Below are 24,598 nucleotides of genomic sequence, written 5' to 3' on the forward strand. Positions count from 1 at the left end.
CTATTCTGCTAAGAGAATGACTTTTCTCATGGGGATGGAGGGAGTCATGGGGCAGGGGAAATTGAAGGGTGCATCACATTGGGTTACTTGCATCTGACTCGCATCACTTGCCTAGCTTAGCCAGCAAATGGTGCTCGAGATAGGCAAGAACTAAAATAGGGAGCAAAGAGAATTTGTAAATAGAAATAAGTTTAATTATTGCCTTGCTCCCAAGCAGTCGAGTGTTTGGCCTTGCACGTAACCTTATACCCACATTATCAAGTACAAAGAAGAATACTATGGTCAGTTTTTCTATTAATATCTAAGCTTCAATAGATGCCTTTTATTTGATTTCTAATAAAGTGAGCCACTACCAATTTTTGAACCAAAAAAACCCCAGAATCTCATACAACAGCCATATAGCAATGTGTTGAGGGCAAATGAGCTTAAAACAAATTGGGGTTAACCTCCTCCCTCAGCCCTCAATGCTGTTGTATTAACTGACATGAAACACTATGTAGTACTCTTTTTTCAGACATGGAAGATGCCTAACCTGTAACATTTTTGGTCTACTTACAAAGCAGCACTGTCAGTTTGTTTTACCCAGGAGTGCTCCAATTTAACAACTCATTTTTTAGGCAGTTATTTTGCTTTAATAATATAGGTCATATGTCCCTTTTCATTGCACTGCTCAGATCGTCTCAGTGAGACTGACTTGGGTTAATGGAATTTTAATAACTGTGCTGCTAGTTTTAAAAAAACGTAAAGTAAAATTGTTTTGTTACTTTGTCTTATGAAACACAGCTTTTGAGTCATTTTACTCCACCAGATCAAAATTTGTCTCTTCGTGCTCTGTCCAATTATCTATTTAAAAAATGTATGTTTGTATACACTTGTCTACATTTTTTTTACTTTGGCCCAGAAATTCGGGTCTCCACGGGTGAGTACGCACGGGGTACTCGCCCGTAGGCCCAATGGAAGTGCCGGTTTCCTGCATGCACTGCGCATGCGCGGGAAACCGGCACTTCCGTTCCTCTGAACGAAGAGGTTCAGAGGTCGAACGCGTGCATGGGAGAGGCTGCACGTGCGCATCGAACTTAGGTTTTTTTTTACAGGTTTTCCCGGGAGGGTAAGCCTGCAGAATTTAGAAACGTAAAAAGCAGGCGTAAGGCCTGCTTTTTACAAGGTAAGTGGTGAATTAATTAAAATTAAAACATTTTTTCCACAGGTTTATTATTTTTAAATACTTTAAAGCAAGGGAAGTTTATTTTTAGCCCCGTTAGAAAATAAAATTATTTTTTTCAAAAATTTAAATTATTGTTTAAAATAGTTATTTCATGTAATTTATAGTTTATTTAAAAAATGTGATGTTTTAAAAAAAATTATTTGAAGATTTAGTGCTATTTTGGGGCCGTAGTATTTATAAGTCTTGACAGCACTTATGAATGGAGCATTCCTTGCTCCGATTGGCTCCCCATGGCCCACGTGATCCCAGGGGATGCATCGAACTAACTGCGCCCCTGGGATACGCAAGCACTGTGCGCCGGCAGCTGGACCAGGCCCCGGATCGGAATTCCACGGGAGCCCAGAGCTCAACGGCTGGCGCGCAAGGTAAGTGCAGATCGGGGGCTTACACCCGCGAGAAGCCCCCGACCCGAATTTCTGGGCCAATATGTTTTTGTCGCACATTTCTGCCACCTTTATTCTTTGTGCTCATAATTATAATGGAAACTGCCTCTGTAAATGTACCATGCTGTAATTACACTCTCTAGCTACTGGAGGTTTGTAGTGCCTCACTTTTGAGCCTCGGCTCCTCAGCCTGTATTACGCGGAAACCCTTATTCTTGAACCTACTTTATTTCTCTGTTTCCCAAATGAACCGTCAATTTTGCTGTTTAACTGTAAATGATATATTATAAAAATAAGGACAGAGTGTATGACTTTAAAATAGGAACTGAAGTACATCTGGTGACTGCACCAGTTGTTCCTGGCCCCCTAACGCCAGTTTGCCAGAAGACTGCCCTTGTTCTTGGCTCCCTATGTGGAGCGCTGGAGGTGATTGCGTAGTGTGTAGAAATGTTGTCAATATTCTAGACTCTTAAGATAAATATGATGACGGGGAAGGGTTTCTTTGTAATATATTTCAATAATGTTACAAAAGGTTTTGTGATTGAATCTGGGTCTTCACTTTTTTTACATTTTGAAATTGCCCATCAATAATTCTTGTCAGTAAGATACTGAATGCAGCAATGCAGAGCTTTGTGTTGTACTACCCTATAATCTGCTTTTTCTCACTTTTATTCCTTGCAGTGGAGTTTCCCATTCTGTATTATCAGATATGAAAACTATAGAACAAGAGACACCCACTATTGCAAAATCTTCCAGGAGAAAGTATGATGAAGATGAAGAACCTGCATTTACTACTTCTCATTCCAGGTAAGTGAAGTGTCATTCTCTGTTTGATCTTGAAGAAAAGAGAGTTACAATATGTTGCCTGGGAAAAAATACATGTGACCAAATGGATGAAATTAAAAAGAATGTATTAGGACTGCCACTGCTGCTGGTTATTTCCTCAGCAAAACATTGAAGGATGCAACCTAAGTGATTACAATGCAAGAAACTGAAGTACAAATAAGCTTTCTTAGCACTGTAAATCGTTGAATGGGTGCAAATGTTTTTCCTGAATAATTTTTAATAGTTTTGTAAATTTTGTTCCCTTTGAGCATCGGAACTGAATAAACAAAAACAACTCTCAATTGTCTATGGGTGTTACAAACATGCCTTTGGTTGAGAGAAGATGGGGAGGTGACCTTATACCACACGTTTGCTAATGCCATTCTGAGAGACCTGTCAACAGCATGGATCAATTCTCCCTCTCTCCCTTCAGCCGAGAATTACTCTTGTACATGTCTCAGTAGTGCATGGTTTCAGAGCGGCATTAATGCAAACTGGGAATCAGGTCACCCACCTCCCTACCTTGTCTGCGCGCAGTATGTGATGCAGGGACACTCGAGAAGGGGGAAGAAAACAAAAGGACTTTCTGTTCAGAAAGAATATTGAAAAGTCATTAACACTATCTTCAATCAGCAGGCTAGTTGGGTTAATACTTTTATTTTCATGCATTCCTGCCCCCTCCTATCTTTTCTTGATGTCAATGTGATACCTGTTTGATACATTAGTTGGAACTGTATCAGTTATTACTGGATTCTGATTACAATTGATGATGCACAATTCTTTTGAAAGAAACATAAGTTATCCTACTGCACCATTGGACACGGATTCAAATTCCAGCTGAGACAATTTGAACTCTGCTATCCTCGGTGGGAAGGTTTTGCTGGATCTTGTCTAATCTGTTGTAGCACTACACAGGAGCAGGAAAATTAAAAGCCCATAAAGTGTGTATTGTCAAATACAGGTAGACTACCCTTTATCCGGACTTCCGAAAACCGAAACCCTCTAAAAACCGAAGGTTTTTTCGTTCAGCGTAAGTCGTGCGTACGAACGAAAAAACCTTCGGTTTTTAGAGGGTTCCGGTTTCGGAAGTTCGGATAAAGGGTAAGTCGTGCGCACGACCCCCCGCCGACCCCCCCCCCCCCCCCGCCGGCCCCGACAACCGCCGACCCCGCCAGCCCCGACAACCGCCGACCCCCCCGCGGGCCCCGACAACCGCCGACCCCGCCGCGGACCCCCCCGCCGGCGCCGACCCCGCCAGCCCCGACAACCGCCGACCCCCCCGCGGACCCCGCCGGCCCCGACAACCGCCGATTCCCCCCCGCCGGCCCCGCCAGCCCCGACAACCGCCGACCCCCCCGCGGACCCCGCTGGCCCCGAGCCCCGCCGACCCCGACTGACACTTACGCTGAGCGTCAGCGTAAGTCGTGCGCACGACCCCCCGCCGACCCACCTTCCAAAATCCGAAATTCTCCTTTATCCGAAACTCGGCTGGTCCCGAGGTTTTCGGATAAAGGATAGTCTACCTGTAGTGGAATTGATAGCTGTGTGGAAGTAGTGACCTGCACCAGTTAACTGGACTTCCAGCAGTGTCCCTTGTTGCTGGTTGAGTTTACCTGTCATATAAATGTAATCTTTTGTTTTTACGGCATTTACAGCAGAAGTTGCCACTCTATTCTAACAATCGAAATACATTTGATCTGATCGGCTTCAGTGGCAAACTCTTGGGCTTGTGGAATTCCAGAAGCCCACAGTGATAGTTGGTAAATTTGTTGCTTTATGTGTAGGAGAGATGACATTTTGTATAAATTGTTGATTTATGTAAATGGTTTCCCTCCAAGTTGTCACAGAGCAGGAAGTGAGCAGAATTTTTAAAGAGCTTAGTAAAGCTTGGCTTTTGAATTTGGTAGATCCCTCCTGACCCAACGTGTGACAATTGTTGAGAGCTGTATTAACACTGTAAACTGCCGTACTAACCCGAGAACTACCTACAACAGCGGGAATGCGGTTCAGGGAGAGTCATGAACTTTTTCTGACCCTAGCCTTGCATTGAACAGTTTTTTTTCCCGGAAGTTTTGATTATTTTAACAGTTATTACAGTAAATTTGCTGCTGTTCAGCTATCTTGGACTTGTAGATCTGAAATCCGGCTCAGTGAGCTTTGTTTTCCACCCCTGTCTGCACTGCCAATAGAAATAATGCTGCATAGAGTACTTTCAAGATACCTGAGTGAAGTTCTTTGCTTATTTAGTGCTGTGTAAACAACATGGGGAAATAGTGAAATCAAGAATCGATTATTTATACTCATTTACAATGTCAATACAATTAGTGAACAGAAGTAATCTTAATAATTGTGGTTATTAGTTGTATCATTTGTATTAGAATATACAGATGTAACATTAGCTTTCTATAACTTATAGTGAATCTACGTCAGTCAATTTACTTACAAATATACTAGTATTTGACCCAAATATAATTCATGATAATTATAAACTGCTATCATCCATGTGTTCAGTACTTTTAATTTGAGTATTAAACCCAGCAGTAAGGATGGATATTAATTGTTTAAAATTGTGAATTCCCACAAATGTGGATAATATGTAGTGGACAGCATTAGAACACAGAAAATATTCCCATCATAACCTGGCTGCATGACTCTTGAGTCAGGCACTCTGCATGTATTTAAGCAGGCATGCTCAGTGAATGTTCCATAAAGTGGTGTGAAAGGTTATATGAAAGTATAAAATACAAACTGCCCCATCAGTAATGAAGATGCACTGTCTATTAAATCTGGTGTCAATAGCAGCAATTAAATAGAGGACTAATTCAGTTGATAATTTTGAGCTTTAGTTAACAAAAGTATAACCTTTTTATCTTTTTATTTTGAAATTATAGGTAATAATGGGGGAAATTACCCACAAAATTGTGTATTTAAACTGTTCTTTATTCCCATTAACATATTTCCCATCCTGTCCTTCCAATGAAAATATCCCTTGTTTCTAATTGCAGCTATTGACACTGGTTTGTCTGTCATATTGCCATGATCGGAGTCCTGAAAATGATCAGATTTTGTGGGAAAGTAAGGAAGATTATAAAATCACTGAAATAAGTAGTCAAATCTGCAGCAAATTAGGTGTGTATTGGCAGCCGAGATGGTGGGCATTCAAGATCCCATAATGCTGTTCAAAGCAAAGCAGGAAGTTCTCCCAGCCCACTGACGAACATTCCTGCTTCAACCAACACCACCAAAAACAGATTTATTGCTGTTTGTGGCATTCTGCCATGTTTGCCTACATAACAATATCTGCACTTCAAATTAATTGATTGTTTATGAGGAGCTTGCAGAGGCTTCAGTGAGACGTGATAGGGCACTATATAAATGTGTGTTTTTTTTTACAGAAAATCTGAAAATATTTCTGCAGTGTTTTAATGGGTAAAAACCGGACCTATAAATGTTCAAAGGATATGCAGACCATGTTGCATGTACATTGCTCTCACCTCGAAGTCAGAAGGTCTTGGGTCCATGTCTCAGTCCATTACTTGAGCACATAACCTGGGCTGACACTTCAGTACATTACTGATGATGTGTTGCGTTGTCGGATGTATAGTGTTTCAGATGAGACATTAAACCGAGGCATCGTCTGCCTGCTCAGTTGGATGTAAAAGACGCCATAGCATTATTTGAATAAGAGCAGGGGAGTTCCAATGTTCTGCTCAACATTTATCAAACAGATTAACTGGTCATTTGTTGTGGGACCTTGCTGTGAGCAGATTGACTGCCACGTATGCCTCCATTAATTATTTAATTTCCTGTAAAGCATTTTGGGACAACCTGAGGACTTGAAATGTGTTTTATAAATGCAAATTTGTTCTTTTTAATTAAATGGGACTTTTCTGCGTGGAAAAGGTCATCAGATTTTCTACATATTGAATCTTGATAATTACTGGCACTGATGTGGGCTCAGCTTAATATGTGGCTCCAATAATTACACCAGATCTCCGGGAAAACAAATATTACCTTTCAGCCAGACACTGGGCTGAATTTTAATGGGGAAGATGGGTTTGGGGGGTGGGGGGGGGGCTCCAAGGTGGTCAGGTTGCCCGCAGGCCCTGCCGGATTTAATGCAGGGAGGGATAGCATCAGGGCTGAGGGCAGCCGGAGAAGCGGGGGGTGGTCGGAAGCGATTGGGGGCTGGTTCAAGCACAGGAGTGGGGGAGGGAGGCAGAGATTGCGGGTCGGGACTAGCACAGGGGTGGGGGTGGTGGGCGCAGAGATCGGGGGCAGGGCGGGCAGTTCTTGCGGGGTGGGGGGAGGCAGAGATCGCAGGCTGGAACTAGCGTGGGGTGGGGGGGGCGGTGTGTATGGCGGGAGGCAGAGATCACAGGCTGGAACTAGCGTGGGGTGGGGGGGGCGGTGTGTATGGCGGGAGGCAGAGATCACAGGCTGGAACTAGTGTGGGGTGGGGGGGGGGGTGGTATGGCGAGAGGCAGAGATCGCGGGCCGGGTGAAATGGAGGCAGAGAACGCGGACTGGGGGAAGTGGGGGGGGCAAAGCATGGCGGCCGGAGGAGCGGTTGGAAGCAGGCGACATCGGGCCGGAGGAGCGTGAGGTAGGGAGGCCTCGTGGTGGGGATCGGAGGCCTAGGGGTGGGATTGGAGGCCTCGTGGGGGGATCTCCGATCACAGGGGGTGGGTTAGGTAGGGACCCTGGATCTAGGAGGTAAGTGTAAAGGCACTTATCTCCTGGATCCAGCAGTCCTCACCTTGCATTAGCTGGTGGGTTTCACAAGGCCTGCAAAACCTGACCAGCTAAAGTTAAAATCAAAATGAAGGTTAAGGCAGAGGCTTGCAGCCTCATTATAATATTTAAATAGACGACTCGACTCCTGGCAGCCCGCCCCGTCCTACCTCCATTAATACTGGAAGTGGGCAGGTTGGGATTCAGATTTTTAACACTTAAACTTCCCACACGCCCCCCAACCCACCTGTTTCTTTAGGCTAAAATTCCCCCCATTGTTTCTGATATTTAGTTTCAATTGTGCATATGTACGTTTTAAAGAGAGTGGTATTTTGTTGTTATTCTGTTGACTGCCTTTAACACACAGCAGGAGCTGATGATGACTACACTGAAATACAGATATGGTGGAATAATTTGGGGGCGGGGTCAAAACAATTTAATGCATCCAGAATCCATTCTGTTCCTACAATGAAAGAGTTAATATTTTGAGAGACCTATAACTTTCCCTCTTTCTTCCTTCCCTAACTCTTTAGGTATTTTGATGATCCGCTGGATATGGGAAGTACATATTCAAAATGGGACATCGACAGCAGTGATTCCTTTTGGAAGACGGAAAGCAGCAGTAGAGAGAAGGACACATTTACTTCAAAGATATCATTAAATGACGGGTATAGCTACTAATAAAAATATCTTATTTGCTCTTGTGCCTCATTGCTGAACATACTACATGATTTCAACAGATGAGAAAATCTGACCTTTTTCTTAATTTTTGTTTTATTTCAATCCATTTAAGCTTAGTACCAAAATCTACCTTCGACTTAGCCTAAACTTAATTTTCTTTTTAGTCTCTAAGTTTGTTAGACTTCATATAGTGTTATTTTTGACCAACATATTTGGTAGCAAATTATTTGTTACTTTAATGTTTGATTGTAATCCTGTACTTCATTAGTTCATGTACATCCCATTTTCAACTCGTGAACTCTAGAAATGTTTACACAAAAGTGGCTGTAATGCAGATTGATGCCACACAAGCGACTTCTGTTTTGTAACTCTCTATGTTGATCCTAGTTTTAATGTTGGTGTCTAATTTCTCCCATCTTTCCCCAGACCTGCACGTCGTAAACCAGAATTAGATTATGCCGTGGTCTCTGAGGAAGCGCAGAAGAAATTCGGCAATGTCAAAGCCATTTCTTCAGATATGTATTTCGGGAAACAGGATTCTACAGAGGTGAATGTTCCTCCATTTTCTGAATATATGTGATCAGTCTGTTGATTCTGATTCTGCCCTCTTGAGCATCCCTGATTATAATCGCTCAACCATTGGTGGCCGTGCCTTCTGTTGCTTAGGCCCTAAGCTCTGGAATTCCCTGCCTAAATCTCTCCGCCTTGCTACCTCTCTTTCCTCCTTTAAGACGTTCCTTAAAACCTAACTCTTTGACCAAGCTTTTGGTCATCTGCCCTAATTTCTCCTTATGTGGCTCTGTGTCAAATTTTTTGTCTTAAAATACTCCTGTGCAGCGCCTTGGGATGTTTTACTATGTTAAAGGCGCTATATAAATACAAGTAGTTGTTGTTGTTGAGTTATATGTTACTATCTGTGCAGATGCATGCAGCATTCAGTGCCGACAGTATGAAACAATAATATTTCTGTGTGAATGAATGCCTGTAAGAACAGATTTCAGCAGTCCAGAACAAGTCAAACCAGCTAACAAGTCCCTCAGTAATGAAATCAAGGTGTGAGACTTGTGAACTGTGCCCAGTTATGTTTTAAGAAATATACTGACACATACAATTAGTGACTATGCAAACAAATTCCTGTGAATATGCTGGTGCTTTCAGATGCACCTCAGCACTAAATACTGTAGAATACATGTTTGGTTGCAGTGCCTTGAATGGAGATCGGTAATGGTGCTAGCAGAAACATTAATAAAAAATTGTACCCTCCAATTATTTACTTGAAATGAAATATTTACATATAATTATATCAAGCCACAGATTTTAAATAATTAAGTTCTCATTTGTCTTTTTGAAAGAAAATGACATTGATGTCTTTGAGAATTCAATGTCACAGTGGATGAACGCATTACCTTTCACCTCAAGAGTGTTGAGGGTTCTCTCTGTGCCGTATGCAAAGATCCTGTGGGAAATAAGCTGAAGCAGTCTGAGCCCAGAACTTAGTGAGTGTGGGCCTGCAACACAAAACTGCACTTGATTCATTATTAATTGGCACTGAATCTGGCAATCTCATTCAGAAGCCACAATGGTGTGGCAAATTGAGATATTCTTCAGCGGTTGGGGTTCAGGCAAGTTATAGAGGGAGTTTACATCTGATAAAATGTCTTGTGCCTGAAAGTACTTGATGCAGAAACTGTCAGTTATTTATATAGTTGATCCAGCTCTTTCTTGGTCCTCATTCCAGGAGCTACAAAAAACTTAGCTTTTTCTACAGTAGAATTCTGCTGTCTAATTCTTGCTGTTGCAGATGCAAACTAAGCCTTATCCTACTCTGTCTGGAAGACATTCCTTTGGAGAAACGGGAATTATTTTAATAAATAGCATTTCCTTTTTTAAAAGATTTTAAATTCAGATTGTGTATCTATAAAATGTTCTGTAGCTTTATAATTTAGCTTTAAGGCCAGAACTGGCATGTATTAAGTCCTTTTTCAACAATTAATTGTGTCTGTGGCCCCAAAGCAACCTCCTTATTTTAACTATTGGGTTTGCTTTGCCTGCAGTATGAAGCCAAAACTCAGCTGGAACGATTTGCAGGAAGTTCATCTATCAGCTCAGCTGATCTATTCGAGGGTGAAAGGAAGCAAACACCAGGTAAGAAGCCAGCAATACATGAAGTCTGGAGAAAAACTAACTCTTCCAAACTGGATACACATGTAAACTGAACGCAGGATTGTGTTGTGATTATTTTCTATCTCTCCTACAAAAAGTGTTTTTAATTGATGCACCTTGTCTCTTTTTTTTCCTAATGAAAGATTTGTTTAGTTTCACTTCAATTTTTTTTGTATACCAGTGGTTAAAGTGTTCCAGTATGCTGAGGAATGGCTTTCCAGCTCTTAACCAGAGATCCCGATGTGCTGCCTCCCTGTGTCCCTGATAATCGACACTTCTACTTTCTTCCATCAAGTCCCTGAATTGCTGCTGCTTCTCCCAACTTTGGACTCCTTAAACTAATGGAATGACCTATCCATCTGTGTTACATCAATATATTAAAAATGTTACATGTGCACACATTTACTGTTTCACCTCACACTTGTATCACGCTTCTCTGTCACATTTAATTATGGGGAAATTTCTTCTTGGTAACTTTCTTGCAGCTGATTTACATACAAGCCCGTTGTTTACTGTGAGCAACATCATGGGAGATCTGCTAGTAATAATATGAAGCCAATATGTGTGGTCACAGGTTCCTGTTTCACTCCTTCAGTCACACTTAACTATAGACCAATTTAGCCCACTTCTCACATACTTATAAGCAGATGTAAAGTCTTAAGCAAATTTCTTACAATTGACTGCCTCATATACAAATCCATTTACATTAGAACTATTTCCATAGTTATTATGGTGTGGAGATGCCGGTGTTGGACTGGGGTGGACAAATGTAAGAAGTCACACAACACCAGGTTATAGTCCAACAGTTTTATTTGAAATCACAAGCTTTCGGAGCACTGCTCCTTCATCACCTGATGAAGGAGCAGCGCTCCAAAAGCTTGTGAATTCAAATAAAACTGTTGGACTATAACCTGGTGTTGTGTGACTTCTTACATTTGTCCATAGTTATTGTCACTAGATTTATGTAATATCCTCACAATTACACCTGTATTCCAAAACACACCTACAGTTGCAGGGCCACAACAGAAAACACCACATGTAACCCAATGAAGACTCGAGTACACAAAAAAAAATCCCCACGAGTCCTTGGCAGTCACATACAAAGTAAATATAGACCTCACACTGCATTGCCACTGCACGCACTAAGTAATGTCTGCTACACCCCACTGCAGCCCACTTATTAGCACCTGCTACAACCACACCAACCATTATATATTAACACTTCTGTTGTTAAAAAACAGCATATCATCCAATTTACTGTGAGTAACGCCACAGGAGATCCGCTAATCTATACAAGTCTTGCACCTGGTGCATGTCTGTTGCACCACAACTTGGAGGCATCCTTCTTAAGAACATCATATATGCATGGGACAAAAATACTGATTGGCTGTCATGAGGCCTCACTTGCTAAATCACCAATCAAATATCCGATTGCTTAAATGTCAATGAATCAAAAGAATTCAATTCAGTCAGTACGCATAAATGAGGATAGAATAAGCAGCAATCAAATCTCTCGATTTTTCATTTTGAAAACTGACAAGTAGCAAGAAATACTAATCAACAATTAATTAGTTTGAGCCACCATCTTGAATCTTCCTCCCAGTTGAAAATGTGGCAGTAAAATTAGTTTTTATAACCTGGGATCCCCATAAAATAATGTACAATTCTAAATAAAATGCTGTTCTTACTCCTAGAATTGTGTGTACAGTGTTATAAAGTCTCTGGAAAACATTTTCTTGCAGAGGCTTAACCCTGAATCGAGCAGTGAGACTCGACTTGAATTTGGAGTGCTTGGCTGGAGCTTGAACTTTTGGGTTGGTCTTTGTTGACTCTTTTTTCCCCGACAAATACCTTGATTCTTCCCAATTAATTGTGATTCTTCGCAATCATTAAAGGTCTCTTCCTCTTCATTTTAACTCCAGATTCAGATTAAGGATTCTGTCTTCTTGAGCACCACTACATATAGGGGAGGCCATATAACGCATGCAAGATTGTTTTCATGATTGACAGTGAAACAGGTCATTCTCAGAATATGCCAGGTTTTGCATTTTGTAAGCCCCACCCATTCTTCCCCAGCCCTGTAAGGTAACTGAAAAATTTCATATTAAAAACATGAGAACGACATAAACTATGATTACCTGGTACTATATATTGAGCCCACATTCCCAAAATGAATTTATTATCTGAGTATTGGCCTTAAAAGGAGTGCTCAGGTTAACCATAGCTTCCCTTCAGTAGCTAGCCATCAAAACTGCACTCGGAGAACCTGTGAGCAATGCCATGGGAGATCCACATATAACCATGGTAAAATGAATTGAAGTTGCTATGTATGAGCGACCAGGCGCCAAATCCCCTAATTGCCGTAGGAGATTCTTTTAAACTATGTGTAAAATGTAAATTAAAAAGATTTTTTGTTCTTTGAACTTTGTTTCTATCCAGAATTGCCTGGGGAATGAAGGTTTAAATTAAACAAAAGCAATTAGCTTAGTCAGTAGAGCATGAGACTCAGTCTCCGGGTTGTGGGTAACAGGTGTCAGATTTGGCTCCGTTGGTAGCACTCTTGCCTAAGTTAGTTGGTTGTGAGTTCAAATCCCACTCCAGAGACTTGAGTATATAATACAGCCTGACACTTAACTTCAGTACTGAGAGAGTGCTGTACAGTCAGAGTTGCTGTCTTTTGGATGACACGTTAAAAAACAAGGCCGCATATGCCCTTTCAGGTAAACGTAAAAGATCCCATGGGACTATTTGAAGAAGAGCAGTGGAGTTCTACCCAGTGTCCTGGCCAATATTTATCCCTCAACTAACATCACTAAAACAGATTTTCTGGTCATTCTTTATATTTGCTGTTTGTGGGAGCTTGCTGTGTGCAACTTGACTGCTGCACTTCCTACATTACAATAGTGACTACTCTTCAAAAGTACTTCATTGGCTGTAAAGCGCCTTAGGATGTACTGAGGATGTGAAAGGCACTATATAAATGCAATTTCTTTCATTATTTCTATTTCTGTTAAATTCACAGTTCTGTATAGATTAAGTGAGTTGGCAAAAATGTGGCAGATGGAGTTCAGTGTGAGCAAATGTGAAGTCATCCACCTTTTGATCCAAGAAAGTGAAATCAGAATATTTTCTTAATGACGAGAGATTAGGAACTGTGAAGGAAAAAAGGGGTTTGAATGTTCATTTACATAAATCACTAAAAGCTAGTGCACAGGTACAAAAAGTAATCAGAAAAGCTAATAAAATGTTGGCTGTTATCTTAAGGGGGCTGGAATAATAAGGGAAAGACGTGTTGCTTCAATTGTACAGAGCCTTGGTCAGACAACATCTGGAGTTCTGCATTCAGTTTTGGGCACTGCATCTCAGAAAGGATGTATTGTACTTGAAGCAGGTACAGTACAGATTCACCAAAATTATACCAGGGCTTAAATGGTTAAATAAGGACAGGCTGCATAAACTAGGCTTGTATTCACTTGGGTATAGAAAGTTGAGCGGTAGTCTAATTGAGGAGTTTAAAATGATAAAAGGATTCAAGTAGGGTAGATATAAAGAAGCTCTTTCCTCTGTTGGGGGCACAATATTGTAATAGAACTAGACCATTTAGGAGTGAAATCAGGAAATCTGGAACTCTCTTCCCCAAAAGACTGTGGATGCTGGGTCAATTGAAATTTTCAAAACTGAGATCAGCAGATTTTTTATTAGGCAATGGTATCACGGATATGGTTCAAAGGCAGGTAAATGGATTTGAGGTACAGATCAACCATGATCTAATTGAAGTCTCGAGCGGCTGAATGGCCTACTTCTGTTCCTAGAAAGAAACTCCCTTGATGGCAAAGCCTACAGATACCGAGGTCAGGGGTAGAATCTACCATTTGCAGTTATGGGATTTCAAAACACTTGTTTTTAAAGAAACAAAGGGCAGAATTTTGCCGGTGCTCAGAGGGCGGGTTCGGAGGCGGGTCCGCTGTCAAAATAGAAAAGATTGACAGCGGGTAGGGAACCTGCTGTCAACCCGCCTCCACGCGAGTCTCCCAGGTGTCAGGTCCATCAGTGCTGAGCAGACCTGACACCAAGTGGCGAGGGAGGCAATTGACATCATTAAATGGATTGTTAACATCCAATTAAGTGTTATTTTATGCCTACATTTCAATTTTACGTGCTCCCCCATGGGTTACCCGCTGCTCGGGGAACACGTCAGCTCAGCATGTTGTGAGTGGATTCAGCATTGAATTATCTCATGACCTGACAGCTGCCAAAAGATCCCATGTTACAGCTGTTCAGTTTCAGAGCTCAGAAACTGTTGGTTACTGCATTTGGAAGACATTGAGCTTTCTGCAGCTTGCAAGTGTTTGGAGCCAACTCTCTATCCAGTGCTACCTGATTGGAACAACCTCTCTCACCATTGACAGATCGCTTCTGTCATCGCAACCTCACCTGCCATCTATTCCATCAGCATCGTTGCCCTTGAAAATATCTCACCTCGGTCCTCAGAATCCCACCAAGATCAGCCCCAGCACCAGCATCACCGGGCACACCAGCAACAACAACACCAGGCTTCTCCACAATCAACTGATGCTGCACAGGACACAGGGCATCAGCACCCAACCACATTGCTGCCCGAGACGCCAGGGATGGCCTCACCATGGCCAGATTTACTTCACTTGACACTACACCCTGGCTGCCACATGATGCGCCAGATTGGCACCACCCCACACCAACACCATAAAGCATCCCTACAATGCCCAAGCCATTCCTTTCACACTCGTCACCGTTGCGAGGTTGGGGGCAGGGGGGTACCCTTATGTCTCACCATTCACTACAACACATGAAGCCACTTCCAAAGGTGCACACAAATCTGTCCAAGAACGCAAAGTGCTGAAAATAAAGGTTTCAATGTTTGACAGCACATTACCAGAAACTTCACATGAACATTGGCTAAAGCACCCAAGTTTTTTTTAATTCGCTTATGGGATCTGGCGTCGCTGACAAGGCCAGTATTTATTGCCCATCCCGAGTTGCCCTTGAGAAGGTGGTGGTGAGCCGCCTTCTTGAACCGCTGCAGTTCGTGTGGTGAAGGTACTCCCACAGTGCTGTTAGGTAAGGAGTTCCAGGATTTTGACTCGGCGACAATGAAGGCTCGGCGATATACTTCTAAGTCAGGATGGTGTGTGACTTGGAGGGGAATGTGGAGGTGGTGGCGTTCCCATGCGCCTGCTGCCCTTGTCCTTCTAGGTGGAAGAGGTCGTGGGTTTGGGAGGTGCTGCCGAAGAAGCCTTGGCGAGTTGCTGCAGTGCATCTTGTAGATGGTACACACTGCAGCCACGATACGCCGGTGGTGGAGGGAGTGAATGTTTAAGGTGGTGGATAGGGTGCCAATCAAACGGGCTGCTTTGTCCTAGATGGTGTCGAGCTTCTTGAGTGTTGTTGGAGCTGCACTCCTCCAGGCAAGTCGAGAGCATTCTATCACACTCCTTACTTGTGCCTTGTAGATGGTGGAAAGGCTTTGGGGAGTCAGGAGGTGAGACACTCGCCGCAGAATATCTAGCCTCTGACCTCTTGTTGCCACAGTATTTATGTGGCTGGTCCAGTTAAGTTTCTGGTCAATGGTGACCCCCCCCAGGATGTTGATGGTGGGGGATTCGGCAATGGTAATGCCGTTGAATGTCAAGGGGAGTTGGTTAGACTCTCGCTTGTTGGAGATAGTCATTGCCTGGCACTTCTGTGGCGCGAATGTTCCCTGCCACTTATCAGCCCAAGCCTGAACGTCATCCAGGTCTTGGTGCATGCGTGCATGGACTGCTTCATTATCTGAGGAGTTGTGAATGGCGCTGAACACTGTGCAGTCATCAGCGAACATCCCCATTTCTGACCTTATGTTGGAGGGAAGGTCATTGATAAAGCAGCTGAAGATGGTTGGGCCTAGGTCACTGCCCTGAGGAACTCCTGCAGCGATGTCCTGGGGCTGTGATGATTGACCTTCAACCACCACAACCATCTTCCTTTGTGCTAGGTATGACTCCAGCCAGTGGAGCGTTTTCCCCTGATTCCCATTGACTTCAGTTTTAGTAGGGCTCCTTGATGCCACACTTGGTTAAATGCTGCCTTGATGTCAAGAGCAGTCACTCTCACCTCACCTCTGGAATTCAGCTCCTTTGTCCATGTTTGGGCCAAGGCTGTAATGAGGTCGGATCCAAATGGTCCTGGCAGAACCCAAACTGGGCATCAGTGAGCAGGTTATTGGTGAGTAAGTGCCGCTTGATAACACTGTCGATGACACCTTCCATCACTTTGCTGATGATTGAGAGTAGACTGATGGGGCGGTAAAGTGCCTACCCTTGTGTGTTGTTAGTTGGTATGCTTGCAGTAGGATGAGAGTGAGTGTGAGGGGTGGCTAGTGAAATGGGGAAGTGATAATGTAGATAGAGAGGGATGGGTGGAGGTGCAAGGTAAGTTGGTGCAAGTAAAGATGTGCAGGAGTAGGGTAGGGAACATAAGAATATAAGAAATAGGAGCAGGAGTAGGCCATTCAGCCCCTCGAGCCTGCTCCGCCATTCAGTAAGATCATGGTTGATCTTCTACTTCATCTCCACTTTCCTGCACTATCCCCATATCCCTTGATTCCCTTAATATTCAAAAATCTATCGATCTCTGTCTTGAATATACTCAACGACTGAGTCTCCACAGCCCTCTGGGGTAGAGAATTCCAAAGATTCACCACCCTCTGAGTGAAGAAATTTCTCCTCATCTCAGTCCTAAATGGCTGACCCCTTATTCTGAGACTGTGACCCCTGGTTATAGACTCTCCAGCCAGGGGAAACATCCTTCCTGCATCTACCCTGTCAAGGCCTGTAAGAATTTTGTATGTTTCAATGAGATCACCTCTCATTCTTCTAAACTCTAGAGAATATAGGCCTAGTCTACTCAATCTCTCCTCATAGGACAATCCCCCCATCCCAGGAACCAGTCTGGTGAACCTTTGTTGCACTCCCTCTATGGCAAGTATACCCTTCCTTGGGTAAGGAGACCAAAACTGTACACAATGCTCCAGGTGTGGTCTCACCAGAGCCCTATATAATTGCAGTAAGACATCTTTACTCTTAGACTCAAATCCTCTTGTAATAAAGGCCAACATACCATTTGCTTTCCTAATTGCTTGCTGTACCCTCATGTTAACTTTCAGTGATTTGTGTGCAAGGACACCCAGGTCCCTCTGAACACCAACATTTTTCACCATTTAAAAAATATTCTGCTTTTCTATTTTTCCTACCAAAATGGATAACCACATTTCCCCACATTATATTCCATTTGCCATGTTCTTGCCCACTCACTTAGCCTGTTTATAATCCCTTGAAGTCTCCTTGCATCCTCCTCACAACTTCGTATCATCAGCAAACTTGGATATATGACATTTGGTCCCTTCATCCAAATCATTGATGTAGATTGTGAATAGATGAGGCCCAAGCACTGATCCTTGCGGTACCCCACTAGTTACAGCCTGCCAACTCGAAAATGACCCATTTATTCCTACTCTATTTTCTGTCTGTTAACCAATCCTCAATCCATGCTAGTATATTACCCCCAATCCCATGAGCCCTAATTTTGTTTAATAACCTCTTGTGTGGCACTTCCATCTGAAAATCCAAATACACCACATTTACTGGTTCCCCCTTATCCTGCTAGTTACAACCTCAAAAAATTCTAACGGATTTGTCAAATAATATTTCCCTTTCACAAATCCGTGTTGACTCTGGCCAATCCTATTATTATTTTCTAAGTGCCCTGTTACCACGTCCTTAATAATAGATTCTAGCATTTTCCCTACTACTAATGTCAGGCTAACTGGTCTGTAGTTCCCTGTTTTCTCTTTGCCTTCTTTCTTAAATAGTGGGGTTACATTTGCTACCTTCCAATCCGCAGCAACCATTCTAGAATCTTTGGAATTTTGGAAAATGACAACCAATGCATCTCTATAGCCACCTCTTTCAAACCCCTCGGATGTAGGCCATCAGGTCCAGGGGATTTATCGGCTTTCAGTCCCATTAATTTCTCCAGTACTTTTTTTTACTAATACTAATTTCTTTCATTTCCTCATTCTCGCTAGACCCTTGGTTCTCCACTATTTCTGGGAAGTTTTTTGCGTCTTCTTCCGTGAAGACAGACACAAGTATTTGTTTAATTTCTCTGCCATTTCCTTATTCCACATTATAATTTCTCCTGTCTCAGCCTGCAAGAGACCCACATTTACTTTTGCTAATCTTTTCCTTTTTACATACCTATAGAAGCTTTTACAGTCTGTTTTTATTTCTCTTGCTAGTTTACTCTCATATTCTATTTTCCTTTCTTTATCAATTTCTTGGTCCTCCTTTGCTGAATTCTAAAATCCTCCCAATCCTCAGGCTTACTATTTTTGGCAACATTATAAGCCTCTTCCTTTGATCTAATACTATCTTTAACTTCTCTTGTTAGACACGGTTGGACCACTTTTCCTGTGGGGTCTTTGTGCCTTAAAGGAATGTATATTTGATGTAAATTATGTATTAGTTCTTCAAATGCTAGCCATTGCTTTGGAAGGCAGAGTGATGTGGATGTGATGAGTGGCACAGCAGGATGAGGTTGAGTGTGGCTTGGCAGTAATGTTTCGTGATCTACTGAGATTATTGAAAGGCTTGCGCCACTGCAGCCTGGTCCTCCTGATGACATCCCTGCTTGTGCCCTCCTGTGCAATGTGCAACCAGGCTGCGTTGATCTCCTGGAGAGGTCTCTTCTGCCCATGGGAAGGGAAGAGAACCTCCCTGCGTGCTGTGACTCCCTCCATAAGTATATGGAGAGAGCCTGGGTGCAACCGTGCACCTTTGTGCAGTGACTGTCAGTGATTGCAGCACCTCAATGCCGTAGAACACTGACAGCAGAACTGTCAAAATCAATTTGGACATGGCCCCTTTAAGGAAACCGGCTGATGACACGTCATCAAATTATGTCATCAGACCCGTTTCCTTTTAATTGACCGGGAACCTTGCAGGGCGGGCTTAATAAGCCCTATTAATGTAAAATCACTTGGAGAGTGCGGGCTGCAGTAGGCAGCGGGCTGGGACCTCGACACCAACCCCAGACCGCCTCGGTCAGCAAAATTGCGGTCAAAGATTCTCTTTCTCTTTAATACTCCAGCGGCCATAAATAGTCACAAATCAGGGCTTAATAAACGGTGCAAGCTTGTTCATGAGTGGTTTGTCAATCAAATCTGCCCCATAGTGTAAATGGGGCAGATTCTGTAGCAGTAAATCCCACGATGTTGTAGGCTTCACAAGGTCACGAGAGATAGGTTTGAGGAAGATCTATTTGACGACTACTCCACATACCCACATCACAGCACTTAACTGTTCCTTATATCATTCCAGGAATTTTGCCTCCACTCCTCTACCTGGAAGTCCATTCCACATGTTGATCACTTTGTGTGAAAGATTTCCTGGCCTCAAGTCTTAAATTTGCCTTTTCCTAGTTTCAACCTTTCCACCCCTCATCCGACTATCACAATTTAACTTGAAACAATGTTCTGGGTTTACTTTTTCTATATGATTTACTGTCATATGCTTGCATGAGGCCCCTTTTTAGTTGCCTTCTTTCAAAGTTGAAAAGCTGAAGTTTCTCTGGTCTTTTCTCCTAATTTACTGCCACAACCCTTTGGCTTGAATGTCTCCCTGGTGTCTTTTGATGTGGTTCTATAATAAAAACAACACATTAAAGTAATGTTCCTCTGCATTCTTTTTATTTGCTTATTAAGTTTTTCTCTTGGTGGCACATTCAGTTAAAAGTGCACACAAAAGAAGCTAATTCTAAACAGGAAGTGTGAACGGCTGCAAGAGACTGGAGGGATACTAAAGCCCTCAATAATAAATTCCACTTTAGCCACTGGGTATAACAGAATATTTGTGAATATAATTTTTAGAAGTCCTTTTAATTGGAAAGACCAAAGCTATGACAATGTCATTCCCACATTACTATTTGTGCCTTTTTGGTGGCGTAGAGAGAGGCCTCTGGCTGGTACATGGCACAGGGAGAATTCTTTGGTAAAAGGGGAAATTTATTTTCAGTTAAGAAGCCGTGCCCTGAGGAAAAATAAAATAGCATTTCATACAATGTTCATATCTTGCTGGATTAAACTGGTTTGGAATATAGTGTTGCCAACTTTTGAACCAGATTTGTTTGAAGGAAAGTTCTGCTTTCATGTGTATCATCAAGCACACTGATGGATAGGACCAAGAAGCCCATGTGTTTTGTGTGTTCAGTCTTATTTTCCTCCTTCATTTATTTTAGTGATTGTATTTTACTTAGAAATGAATAATTTAAGGTTGATCAAGATTGTATGTTTATTATTTGGTTTGATTTGTTATTCTCTTAAGCAAACATGTCTCTGACCAACGTGCTGCCATCAGCTCCTGACATGGCACAGTTTAAGCAAGGTGTTAGATCTGTGGCTGGGAAGCTATCTGTTCTGGCCAATGGAGTGATGACTTCCATTCAGGTCGGTATAATTTATATAACAAATAATCTTTCAATACCTTTTTTCAGGTAAATTCTTGTGATCAATGTCTGTATTTTATTTTTGTTTATATTTATATCTAAAAGTCTTGCATTGGGCATGTGTCCATCATACATTGTTACAGATGTGAATCAATCAGAAAACCATTGTTCTGGAGTTTGAAGTTTACCAGCAATATGAGTTCAGCTACAATTACCTGCATTCCAACAGGAAGTACTTAAGCAATGGCCTTAAAGGGACTGGTCAGGTTAAGCAGCTAAATTCATGTTCCAAACCCCAGACTATGAAGAGATCCAGCAGTATTAATCAAAATTGTTTTTTTTTAAATAAATTGAGTCATATTTTAACTTCTGTGAGTGAAAATGAACCAAATGTTTTAATCCTCATTTGTAATTTCAGGAGTTTAAAAAAAATGTTCAGTCAAGTCTCTAAAGTGAGAACTAATTTTGCTGAAGTATTACATTGAAAAAAAATGTTATCAGTGACATATTTAAACATGCCTTTAAATAAAAATGGTGGGGAGAGACTGGGTGAGGCAGTAGTTTAGCACATCATCCTCTCACCTGTGGGTTTTTATTCAGCTGTACTGGTGGGAGGCAAGGGTGAACTTAATTTGGGTGGTCTGAACAAATTAGTAGTGTCATGGTTCACTATGAGCACAAAAGTGGCCATAATTTGACAGAAATTGAAACAAAATTGCAATCTCTCCCTCTCTTCCTCTTTTGTGGAAATAGATGAGCCTTACAGTTTAAAAATCGTATCCTTGTGTTTGGAATGACTTGTAAAATAATGATTCCTGTCAATTTCAGTGATAAGCAGAACATTTGGAGTCACTGATGAACTGTATAGTTCATCCTTCAAGCTCTATACACTGTTCCTCAATTAGACATAGGTGGTCTATTGGGGCTTACAAATCTTTCATGCAAGGTTGTTATGACCAGCAGCTTGATTGGGATATAAATTCAATGTATTTTGTTTATACTGTATGTTAAAACTCATTTGGTAGTGTGCTAGCTATAAAAGTTGGCTTTAATGATGCACTACATTCCTTTGTGGTTTGGTTCCAATGCACTGGAGGTTGTGTGAATGATGGTCTCAAATGTTCTCTGAATGCTGGTCTCAAATGTTCTCTTCAAAGGAAAACTAATTCTAGTAATTCACCTGAATGTCTTCTCAATTAATCTAAGTGTGGAAATTCTGCCATTGAATGTGGTGTAAGAGCACTTTCATTTCTTCCTCGAATCAGTTTCTATTAAGTGATATATGTGGTACAATGAGCAGAAACTGACTCGCCATAGCAGAGATTCAGTTCATCAGGCATTGTGCATTTCTGACACATGACTCTTCAACTATGGAGTCGAGAGTTGTTCGGCTCCAGAGCTGCTTGACAAAATCTATTTTCTTTTAAGACCCATAAATGTTCAAAGATTAATGCTTTGGCTTGCTACAAATAGTTTGTTTGTGCTACTTGTATTTGATAGCAATAAGTTTATAATGGTCACAAAAACCTCTCCTTTCAACAGACCATTTATTTGTCTTTTGCAGGATCGATATGGCTCCTAACTGGATACAAACAATATAACGAAATGAATGTGAAACCTTTCAGAAGTGATTTACATTTGGGTGCCTGATACACCATTGATTACCAAAATATTTTGAAGGATTATTCATTTAAGATGGAAATCTTTTGCCACCGTTCGATGCTTATATTGCATCTGCTTACATCGATCTTTGCTCCTACTTGAGTTTTCCCAGAGTCAGTCTGTCTCAGGTAATACTGTGCTTTAAAAAGAGAGGGGAAAAACTCAAACCTAGGAGAAGGAAATTATTTTTCAGTCATTAGTGTGGGATTTTGTTTTCTAGTTTAAACCAGGCAGAAAGGTATTAAATATGTAGAGCTTTAGCTAGTTTGGGAAATGGGTGCAATAAAAAGAAAACATGCTATACAGACATACATTACAATATGGGGAAATCCACAGCTTTAAAGAAGTGCTCTTATAAATTGGGTTTTGTTTCCTGTTTAAAGAAACAGTGTTAGTATAATTAAAACACTACACTGAACTCTGAGAAAGTGAGTGTGCAGTTTCTTATATAGATTGTTTGTTTACTGGAACAGATCGCCTTTTTGGGTCTGTTAAGCAATTGTAAGATAAAATTGTTTATTGGTACTTTGAACAGATGATTATATGCCAAAACACACTTGTTAACCTTTAGAAGTATATAGTTTGTAGGAAATTGAAGTATGGAAATTAAACAATATGAAGGTTGCAAGGCACCACGTTGGGAATTACAGGCAGCTGGAAGGTGATCATCAATCATTTCTGTTTATAGCAGAAACCTGTAGGTGTGCATTTTGGAAACCAATTATTTCTACTCCTGGGACCAATTAAATAAATGTAAATGGAAATATACTGTAGTTGTATATTGTAATGAATCTTTAATTTTTGGATCATTATGTTTAAATTGCACACTTTTTGGTGGCAAAAAGCTGGACTGAGATATGTAAACACATGTATTTCTAATAAAAAAGACACATTTGCTTCTTATAAGTGGCTCAATACTGAAATTGAACTAAGTAGGAAACCTAAGCAATGAATGAATGATTATAGTAAGATTTCAACAAGTGAATGATGTATATGTATTATACTCTTGGACTGAAATACTAAAGTCCATTGATTGGAGAGGTATTGTACATCATTGAAGATTGGTGTCTGGACAGTTGAACTGTACAACAGACACATTACAAAATGCTGACTTACAAAATAGAGTATAGCTTGTGCAAAACAAGGGGAAAACCTTTCCCATTGTTAAAATAAAATTCTTCCCTGGGGAAAATAAATATTAACTCTAGTTTGGAAGCTGTAATTGGGGAAAAAAGGATCAAAAGATACAGAAGTTACATTTTTGCCAGTAGAATGGTAATCTGCACACAATAGCAGTTGCATCATAGCATTGAGGTGAGAATCGTGCTGAATCGGAACTATCAGCTGAAGAATAAAGTATTTTGTCCTTTCTTGTCCTCTAGTCTAGACCTGGTTCTTCATTTACATATCTCTAGAATCTAACCTGCAGCATTTCCTGATGTTGTATTCAATTTGGTTTTAAAACTGTAGACAGGATCACTGTAGGAAAATATGACTGGGATCTGCAGTCCAGCTGCAAATTCTTTTGTTGTCTGCTGATATCCGACTCCACCAGAAGTTGAACATTGCGACTTGTAGGTACATTTCTCCGTCATGTAAGGATGGCAAGAACCCCACAAAATCTCTGCACCCTGCCCAGTGGTCTAGCTTATTTATGGTTGTACTATGTTCACTACTTGTAATTCTGCCATTGTTGATTCTCAAATGGTCATGTTCTACCTGTGTTTTGTTTAATTTGGTCTTATTTATTTAACATCATATAAATTGAGTGTTCAAAGCTGCACCCCAATATCCTGGACAGACAAACATGTGGAGGCATATAAGGCAGTACACTATATTAAAAAGGAAAACCTGGATCAGGATGCTTACAGGAAAAAAAACATTGGCAGTATCGAGCTCCAGCTCCAGGAAATATATATTTACCAAGTATAACTCGAGGTATTTCAGCAAGCTCCTGTATCTGTTTAAAGTAACTATTATAGCATGGCTGTTGCTGCAATTCAACCAAGAAAATGAGTCTGCTTCCAGTCCAGGTGCCCCCTTGTTCCAAACCTTTTTTCTTTGAGGATGTGTTTAGACCGAGCAACTTACTGGCCACAACTGGAAATTTCCTTTTTCCCGATGACCTCAAGGATGAGCGGAAAATCCTGAGGTCCCCCAGAAGATTAAATAATTGTAATTACTGTGCATTGATCTTATTTCTACCTATAAGTGTTCACCATAATTGCATAAAATCTTTATAACCTTGACCTGTTGTTAAGTTGTATTTTTTCTACCTAACTGCCTCTCCTGACCTTACGATCCTGCTTAATTCAACAACAACTTCCATTTATATAGCGCCTTTGACATAGATAAATGTCCCAAGGAGCTTCATAGAACTGTAATCAGCCAAAAATGGATGTCGAGC

The 24,598-nt window shown here is 41.4% G+C and overlaps 1 protein-coding gene across 4 annotated transcripts in view; it reads left to right on the plus strand.

The window, feature by feature from the left end:
- Window positions 1-24,440, plus strand: part of LOC147106139 (ADP-ribosylation factor GTPase-activating protein 3-like) — an 84,139-nt gene extending 59,699 nt beyond the window's left edge. For 3 of the 4 annotated variants that reach the window (XM_086008960.1, XM_086008963.1, XM_086008962.1), the window contains 6 exons: window positions 2,290-2,415; window positions 7,701-7,835; window positions 8,275-8,395; window positions 9,903-9,993; window positions 20,409-20,530; window positions 22,094-24,440. In XM_086008960.1, the coding sequence (XP_085865086.1) occupies window positions 2,290-2,415; window positions 7,701-7,835; window positions 8,275-8,395; window positions 9,903-9,993; window positions 20,409-20,530; window positions 22,094-22,111 (613 nt within the window). In that variant the 3' untranslated portion in view covers window positions 22,112-24,440. Of the gene's footprint in view, window positions 1-2,289; window positions 2,416-7,700; window positions 7,836-8,274; window positions 8,396-9,902; window positions 9,994-10,192; window positions 10,472-20,408; window positions 20,531-22,093 lie in introns of those variants that run through there. The other variant, XM_086008964.1, reaches the window with a different exon arrangement.
- The last annotated feature ends 158 nt before the right edge of the window (window positions 24,441-24,598 follow it).

Source organism: Somniosus microcephalus, chromosome 16, assembly GCF_052327205.1.
Source record: "Somniosus microcephalus isolate GS21.2 chromosome 16, FLI_Smic_1.0, whole genome shotgun sequence".
Lineage (NCBI taxonomy): Eukaryota > Metazoa > Chordata > Chondrichthyes > Squaliformes > Somniosidae > Somniosus > Somniosus microcephalus.